Source organism: Paroedura picta, chromosome 16 (assembly GCF_049243985.1).
Source record: "Paroedura picta isolate Pp20150507F chromosome 16, Ppicta_v3.0, whole genome shotgun sequence".
Lineage (NCBI taxonomy): Eukaryota > Metazoa > Chordata > Lepidosauria > Squamata > Gekkonidae > Paroedura > Paroedura picta.
In genome coordinates, this window is record NC_135384.1 from 11907395 (window position 1) to 11916627 (window position 9233).

The 9233-nt window shown below is 41.3% G+C and overlaps 2 protein-coding genes across 2 annotated transcripts; both read left to right on the forward strand.

Annotated features, from left to right (window-relative positions):
• The first annotated feature begins 646 nt into the window (after positions 1-646).
• LOC143826459 (olfactory receptor 5B21-like) lies at positions 647-1573 on the forward strand. Its single transcript, XM_077315275.1, has one exon. The coding sequence runs from the start codon at positions 647-649 to the stop codon at positions 1571-1573; it is 927 nt and encodes a 308-aa protein (XP_077171390.1).
• Positions 1574-8291: 6718 nt separating this feature from the next.
• On the forward strand, positions 8292-9233 carry LOC143826445 (olfactory receptor 5A2-like). The gene has a single exon (XM_077315259.1). The coding sequence runs from the start codon at positions 8292-8294 to the stop codon at positions 9231-9233; it is 942 nt and encodes a 313-aa protein (XP_077171374.1).

Genomic DNA, 9233 nt, shown 5'->3' on the forward strand with positions numbered 1-9233 from the left:
TTGACTGCCAATTACATGCTCAATGGCCAAATGTATAGAGGGCTTTAAAGAGGGTTAAAGAGACTCGTGGAGGGCAGCTATGGGGAGTTAGGGGGACTGCCTTGCACATATGTCATTAGGGGAGGCCAGCATTCTAAAAAAGACAGGTCCGCTTCCCTAATTTATAGTCATGGCTTCAAAAAAATTTTGGTTGGGATCCAAACAGCTACCTCTTGCATGCACAAAGACTTGAGAAACCAGATAGTACTGTTGACTTTGTGATGTACTGTGGAGCTCTGCTGTCCCCCGAAATGAACTGTTTTAAAAAGTCAAGAGAGTTTCAGTAAAATGTGTTAGTTAATAATCCTGTGCCTTTTAAAATAATGTTTCTTCTTCATTGTCCATGGTGGCTCTTGGCAGCTCTGATCTGACCCCAGATCCATCTACATGCACAGGTACGCGTCAGAGCCTCTTTCTTTTCATTAGTGCTCCCCACTCTTTACAATGCAGTAGCTGTAGAAGGTTTCTGAGCCTTAGATAATAGTCAGTAGTAATTATCTGTAATTAATGTGACCCTTTTCCTGATTGTACAGATCTTCCTGCCACGATGCAAACCCTGGGTGGTTGACCTGGATTCTGCGTAACAAATACATAATTCACTGTGAAAATGGAAAGAAAGAACCAGACAATTCTGGCAGAGTTCATTCTCTTGGGACTGTCGGAAGATCCTAACATCCAACTAGTCCTTTTTGCTACAGGGCTGTTGATCTATGTGTTCACATTAGCAGGGAATCTGGCCATTATTCTTTTGATACAGACCGATCAGCACCTCCAGGCTCCAATGTACTTCTTGCTGAGCAATCTGTCCTTTACTGAGATCTGCTACATCAGCTCCACCATGCCAAAGATGTTATGGGATCTTGTGGCAGGAAACAAGACCATCTCTTTTGCTGGCTGCGCGCTCCAAATGTATTGCTTTCTAATCACAGCAGCTACGGAATGTGTCCTACTCTTAGGCATGGCCTATGATCGTTATGCTGCCATCTGCCACCCACTGCACTACACATTGCTCATGAGCCAGCCTATGCTCAGATGGCTCCTCGCAGTGTCATGGGCCATTGGAGGTCTTAATGCCACCGTCAACACTGCCTTTGTTTTCTCCTTGGACTTCTGTGGTCCCAATAAGATAGTGCACTTCTTCTGTGACATCCCACCTGTCTTGCATCTGTCCTGCTCTGACACTTCCTTGGCTGAACTGGTGACATTTATGATCTCTGGAAGCATCATAACAGTAACTGTCTCCTTAATTGTCCTCTCCTATGTTCTGATTGTCTTATCAGTGCTCAAAATCAGTTCAGCTCAGGGCAGGATCAAGACATTTTCTACGTGTGCCTCCCACCTGACTGTGGTGAGTATCTTTTACAGCACAGCCATCTTTACTTACATGCGGCCTTCCTCTGGTCGCTCCATGGAAGATGACCGTGTGATCTCTGTGATGTACACCATCATCACTCCTTTGTTGAACCCAATAATCTACAGCCTGAAGAACAAAGAAATACAGGCAGCACTATGGAAAGTTCTTGGAAAGAAATAACATTGTCATTTATGAGTACACATAATTTATGGCTAAATACAAGTCTGGTACTGCCTTAAATTATGAGACAAGTATCCTCTCATTATGAAGGCCTGTCATTTATCATTTGGTTTAGGAGCTGTAGGTATGTTACTGTACTTACTAAAGCAACCACAGTGACTGGTGTTGTACTTCCTTTGCCCCATTCTTGACCTCCTTGGCTGAAAAGTTTGAATATTCTTATGGGGATGGAAAGGAAAGGAGAAGAACCACTGGATCATTAACATGTGGTAGAATTGTTACTCTTAATCATCTATCATAATTGTTAAGTACATCCGTTTATGAAGCCCTGTCCATCAGTTACAATCAACATATGTACAATCAGAGTCGACTGAAGATGGCGCCGTAATTGCTGGACTTCTATCCAGCTCTTAAGCCATGCCGAGGGTCAGGAGCATCTGCACCTGGCAGACCTGAGCAGATACGCAAATCTGCTTGCCGGTCGCCCCAGGAACCGGGAACGGCATCCTGAGGGTCCTACAGATCTGTGGGGAGGTAGGGAGACCGAACTCTCCAGATCAACAGTGGCGTGTGCTCAAGGTCACAATGGCGCCCTTGTTGCAAACAACTCTCTAAGCTTGAAACGACCAGCTGACCCTACATTCTTCCCAGACCATCTTTTACCAGACTGACAGGAGCTGAAGTTTACAACAGTAAGGATTGAAAGCTTTCTGGCTTTTCCTTTTCTTTTCCCACAAGCTCTTCCCCCCCCCTCAACCAATTTACAAGTGAATTCCCTCTTTCGTCGAATGAGAGACTCCCAGCTAATTATACCCACTAACCAAACAAAGAGAGAGCTTTGAAGATTTGTTGGTGAAAGTTCAGTGGGGGAAACTGACTTGATACGGAGATCGACAAACTGATAATTTGGGATCGCTCGTGCTCCCACGAGACCTCATGAGACTTTCTGTTTATAGTTTGTGACTGCCTAGAACTATGGAAGAATTAACTAAGGCACAGCTTTTCCATTTGTTATGCGAAGGAAACTCAAAGATACTGAAAGCAATCAATAAGCTGGAAAAGGAAATCCGTGGGATTAAGGGGGAGCTTTTGGACGAAGCCCATGGTCTGGAGAGACCAGCTGATGACGCAGCTCAGCCAACAATAAATCAAACGAAACTTCAATGTTTGGAAGTTAATCAACAGGAGGGGGAGAGAGCTAGAGATGTAAAAACTCAAAGTACCATTGAAGAACTTGGGAAAACAGATTTAAGGAAGGAAAGCACCGAAAACCTGGAAGTCTATTTAGAGCAGGAAGTGATCTGGATCAGCAAGATAAAAAGAGTCTATTCAAAAGCGACAGCACCCAGGAAGCTATCAGGAGATATTTCTGAGCGACCAGAGGAAGAGATCCAGATAGATAAAGTATACAGAGCCTACTCAAAGGCGACTGCAAGCAAGAATCAAGTAAGAGACTTCTTTGGCCCTGACAGAAGGACAATCAGAAACACTCTACTATGGAAAAAAACACAATTTCATTTTATGCGACCACCTGAAGGATGAGTACAACAGTGGAGTATTCTCCTGATTTCCTGTGGGGAAGACAGCAGCAGTAACTTTTAGGACAGGACCAATATATGAAGGGAACTGACTTTATATCATCTAAGGCAATAATAGAATATATCCTTATAATAGATTATACTCTCATATGTATCAACAACTACTCTGCTAAGAAAGATGGTAATAACTTCTAGATCAGGATCAATATGTGATGGGAACTGAATATGTATGCCAATATGTATGCTAAAAGAGGATGACAAACTATAAGGTAAAGGTAAAGGTATCCCCTGTGCAAGCACCGAGTCATGTCTGACCCTTGGGGTGACGCCCTCCAGCGTTTTCATGGCAGACTCAATACGGGGTGGTTTGCCAGTGCCTTCCCCAGTCATGACCGTTTACCCCCCAGCAAGCTGGGTACTCATTTTACCGACCTCGGAAGGATGGAAGGCTGAGTCAACCTTGAGCCGGCTGCTGGGATCGAACTCCCAGCCTCATGGGCAAAGCTTTCAGGCGGCTGCCTTACCACTCTGCGCCACAAGAGGCTCTTAACAAACTATACTTCATAGGTATTAACAAGACGGCAGCAGTAACTCTTAGGTCAGGGCCAATTTATGAAGGGGACTGACCTTATATCATTTAAGATAATAACAGAATATATTCTTATAATAGATCATATTCTCATATGTATTAACAATCACTTTGCTAAGAAAAATGGTAAAAACTTCTAGATTAGGAATAATATGTGATGGGAACTGAATATGTATGTTAAAAGAGGATGGCAAACCATATCAGCTGGTCCCTTTTTTTTTAATTTTTCTGTAAATGCTTCATATAATAATAAATAATAAAATTATTTAAAAAAATAAACTGTGATGTAAGTAAAAAAAACAAAAACAAAACATATGTACAATCTATGTCCACCATATATTCCAATGTGCATTGGATGATTTAATGAATAGATGTTGTTGTTTATAGCCAAAGATCATTACAATAGATATACAAAATATATCACTGAAATTATCAATATCTTATAAAGCAGAATAAACAGAGGTATGGAAATAATCTGATGGGGTACGTTTGGCTCCAAGTTTTCTTGCAGCCAGTGCAAACAATGACACATTATAATTAATCAAAGGATTTGTATCCAATAACAGAAAGACCAATTTATCTAAAATTTCCGGCCCAGTAGAGATCTAGTTATAAATATAGTCCTTTGCTCCGAATAGAAGACAGTCTGAAACATAATGAGCAAGATCTTCAACAGCAGGTTCTCCACTAATACCGAAGCAAAGGACTAAAGGTATACTGGAGTAACGATCAGAAAGTCAGGCTGATTACATGGTTTGGAAATGCTAATATGTAAAAGCCATTCAGAGATTCTGTGATGACTAACTAAATAATCAATACACTTTTAAAAATAGCTTTAAAAAGGGGGGAAATTAGATTGTGTGTCTGTCAAATAAGGCATAATTCTTAAATAACCAGTATCTGCAGTGACTAACTCTCATGTTGCAGTCAGGATATGTACAATTGAACATGTGATACAAACTCAGCCTTTATTCAGATACTGGCCCCAGTTTCACTTGCAAAATGAGCACACGTTGGCTCGTCCCTACAAACAAATATGCACACATACAGGTAGGATGTACATGCACATGCATGACTGATTCGTAATAATTATATAAGGTATTCTATAAGATCATTAGGTCTTAGAAAAGCATGAAGGAATGAGAGCCCATTCAGAAATATTAATAGGGAGAACCCTTGAAAACCATATATGATGTAAAGGAATCACATTTTGAATTAGGCAAAATAAACTACTGGAAAAAATTTTTTAGTTAGAATCCTTGGGAAAGAAAAAAAAGATTTAAAAAAATATTCAACATTCTTCATCAATGGTCCAGAAATGTATCAAGCAAGAGATAGGATTGTATCATCATCTTCCCAAGGCTTCGGGGATAAAGCTAGGGCTCCTCTGGGTGTGGGACCAGGATCAAAGAGGCAGCACCAAAACGAGTCACTATATTGGCGGAGCCCCTTTGTTGGGGACAAAAGGGTGAAGATCTGTATTGTTTGTGTAATGGGTCAGAGGTACTGAGAACTTGTGAGGTGGCTGGGAGGTGGAAATCCTAGTCTTCAACAGCCTCCTTATTGAAGAGATAACCAGTAGGTATGTACCTTGGAAAGGAAGAGGACTTTTCCCTGATCCTCAGAAGAGGAAGATGTGATGGTGGGATACAGACCAGTATGATACAATATGACAAGCCATGATATCCAAAACCAACTGAAACCCTAACCAAATCTGGAGCCAAAGTGGAGATGCCCAACTGCCGATAAAATTAATAAAACTCTAGTTTAATTCGCAAATACCTTTGTTTCATGTCTTTATTTCAGGAGGGATGCTGGTATGAGTAGGACATTCTAGTCCAAATGTAGATGCATAGTCCAAATGTAGATTTCCCTACTCATAGGGGATATCCCATAGCAGGGGGTTAAGGATGGTGCAGAATGAGAAACAGAATTATAGCTGATGTCCAGATTAAATAGATCAGTTCTCTGGTGGAAATGGCAGATTAAGAGGGCAGAGTCGAGGATATCACAGTTTCCTCCCTCTCAAACTCCAGCTCAATCACAACAGATCTTCCAGAATTTGCCTGGGCAGAATTAGGAATCTCATGGAGGGGAAAGAATTGATCTTAAATACTACAGGGAAATGCCAAAGAAAAAGAAGTATTTTCCACAAGTAGATTATTTTCAAAATAATGAGAGCCATCTTGGTGTAGTGGTTAGGAGTGTGGACTTCTAATCTGGCAAGCCGGGTTTGATTCTACATTCCCCCACATGCAGCCAGCTGGGCGACCTTGGACTCCTCATGGTCTTGATAATGCTGTTCTGACCAAGCAGAAATATCAGGGCTCTCACTACGATCCTTGACACGACATTTACATTTACATTTACATTTACATTTACATTTACATTTACATTTACATTTACATTTATAGACCGCCACTCCCGGCACAGCCTGCTCATGGCGGTTTACATAAAAAAGATAAAAACAGCATAAAACCCCCAGTACAATCGATTGTTGGTGGCAACAATCCACAGTCTACTTTCTCCAATGTGAACCCTCAGACCTTCTGAGCAGCCATCGCTGTTGTGCTGATAGGTGACCACAGGCACCTGGAAGGGCTACAGAAACAAGTGGTATAAAAGGGTACAAAGGAAAGGGGCCCAATCTTACTACTCTGGCCTCAGCCAAATGCTTGGTGGAAGAGCTCTATCTTGCAGGCCTTGCCTGAGGAGACCCACTCCGAGGAGACCCACTCCTCCGTTTTTGAAAACCATAAAACCTGGTTGGATCCTACTCTAGATTTTGATTTACCTTGACTAAAAAGTTCCTTTTGCAGAACACAGTTGGTCAGCATATGTGGAAACATCACCTGCACATGTTAGGGCATACGCAAGGTCCTTTACCATAAGTAGTCTCATTAGTTAATTTCATAAGTTTAAAAAAATATTTATTTCTCTGTTATCTAAGAGATGATTGCCATGTTCTAGCAATGTGATGTTAGGTTAACAACAATAATAACTCTATGGGGCATATATATATATATATATATATATATATATATATATATATATATATATATATATATATATATATATTCCATAATCTTGATATGTTTTTCAGTTAAAAACATGAATGGTAGATTAATAACAAGACACAACTAATTTCTCATATTGATTACTCTCTTTGCGTGGATTTCCTCAGCCTTTCTTGCTTCTCCCTCTGAGACTGTGTTGACGATCTGAGTGCAATTGTAATATTTCTCAAATGGGTTCATTCTATTTCCCCAGAGAAACCATGTAAATTACATCACATAATATTATTTCAGCAGCAGTTTAATATAAAATACATCGACAACAAGAAGACATAATAAAAAGGCCCAGCAGATGAAGGAAGTATGAGTTTTGACTTCAGAATTTTGAAAATTTTTGAAAATGTTGGTGGGATAATAAGTCAGTCTTTTTGTCCTGCATAAAGACAAGGAGAAAACATGCTTGTGATATTTCTCATGGCAACAGTTAAGTTACAAGGATAGTGGGAGACCCAACCTTATTAATGTGGTTTCTCTGTGGAAGAATCAATTTTCAAAACAAAAGGATGTTCTTTAAAAGATGTGAGCTAACAATTGGATTACCACCTTGCCAGATGCCCCTCAAAATCACATTTTTCTCTCTCCTACTCCTTAGGTGAAGAAGGGAGCAGTTGCAGGGAAGGTAAGATAAGACTGCGGATCTGAAAAAGTACGGAAGAGAGCAACCAAGGTGCTTAATGGGTTGGAGCACCATTCCTATGAGGACAGATTGATGGCTTGCAGACTTTTCAGTCTAGAAAAAAGATGGCCAAGGGAGGTTTCGGTGGAGGTTGTTATGCATAAGGTAGGGTACCTAAAATAATCGCTGGGCCATAGATTCAAGAAAGACAAATAGAAAGATGTCTTTATTCTATGAGTAATTGCATTGTGGAATTGACTGCCAATTACATGCTCAATGGCCAAATGTATAGAGGGCTTTAAAGAGGGTTAAAGAGACTCATGGAGGGCAGCTATGGGGAGTTAGGGGGACTGCCTTGCACATATGTCATTAGGGGAGGCCAGCATTCTAAAAAAGACAGGTCCACTTCCCTAATTTATAGTCATGGCTTCAAAAAAATTTTGGGTTGGGATCCAAACAGCTACCTCTTGCATGCACAAAGACTTGAGAAACCAGATAGTACTGTTGACTTTGCGATGTACTGTGGAGCTCTGCTGTCCCCCGAAATGAACTGTTTTAAAAAGTCAAGAGAGTTTCAGTAAAATGTGTTAGTTAATAATCCTGTGCCTTTTAAAATAATGTTTCTTCTTCATTGTCCATGGTGGCTCTTGGCAGCTCTGATCTGACCCCAGATCCATCTACATGCACAGGTACACGTCAGAGCCTCTTTCTTTTCATTAGTGCTCCCCATTCTTTACAATGCAGTAGCTGTAGAAGGTTTCTGAGCCTTAGATAATAGTCAGTAGTAATTATCTGTAATAAATGTGACCCTTTTCCTGATTGTACAGATCTTCCTGCCACGATGCAAACCCTGGGTGGTTGACCTGGATTCTGCTTAACAAATACATAATTCACTGTGAAAATGGAAAGAAAGAACCAGACAATTCTGGCAGAGTTCATTCTCTTGGGACTGTCGGACGATCCTAACATCCAACTAGTCCTTTTTGCTACAGGGCTGTTGATCTATGTGTTCACATTAGCAGGGAATCTGGCCATTATTCTTTTGATACAGACCGATCAGCACCTCCAGGCTCCAATGTACTTCTTGCTGAGCAATCTGTCCTTTACTGAGATCTGCTACATCAGCTCCACCATGCCAAAGATGTTATGGGATCTTGTGGCAGGGAACAAGACCATCTCTTTTGCTGGTTGTGCACTCCAAATGTTCTGCTTTCTAACCACAGCAGCTACAGAAGGTGTGCTACTCTTAGTCATGGCCTATGATCGTTATGCTGCCATCTGCCACCCATTGCACTACACATTGCTCATGAGCCAGCCTATGCTCAGATGGCTCCTCGCAGTGTCATGGGCCATTGGAGGTCTTAATGCCACCGTCAACACTGCCTTTGTTTTCTCCTTGGACTTCTGTGGTCCCAATAAGATAGTGCACTTCTTCTGTGACATCCCACCTGTCTTGCATCTGTCCTGCTCTGACACTTCCTTGGCTGAACTGGTGACATTTATGATCTCTGGAAGCATCATAACAGTAACTGTCTCCTTAATTGTCCTCTCCTATGTTCTGATTGTCTTATCAGTGCTCAAAATCAGTTCAGCTCAGGGCAGGATCAAGACATTTTCTACGTGTGCCTCCCACCTGACTGTTGTGAGTATCTTCTACAGCACAGCCATCTTTACTTACATGCGGCCTTCCTCTGGTCGCTCCATGGAAGATGACCGTGTGATCTCTGTGATGTACACCATCATCACTCCTTTGTTGAACCCAATAATCTACAGCCTGAAGAACAAAGAAATGCAGGCAGCACTACGGAAAGCTCTTGGAAAGAAAAAACATTGTCATTTATGA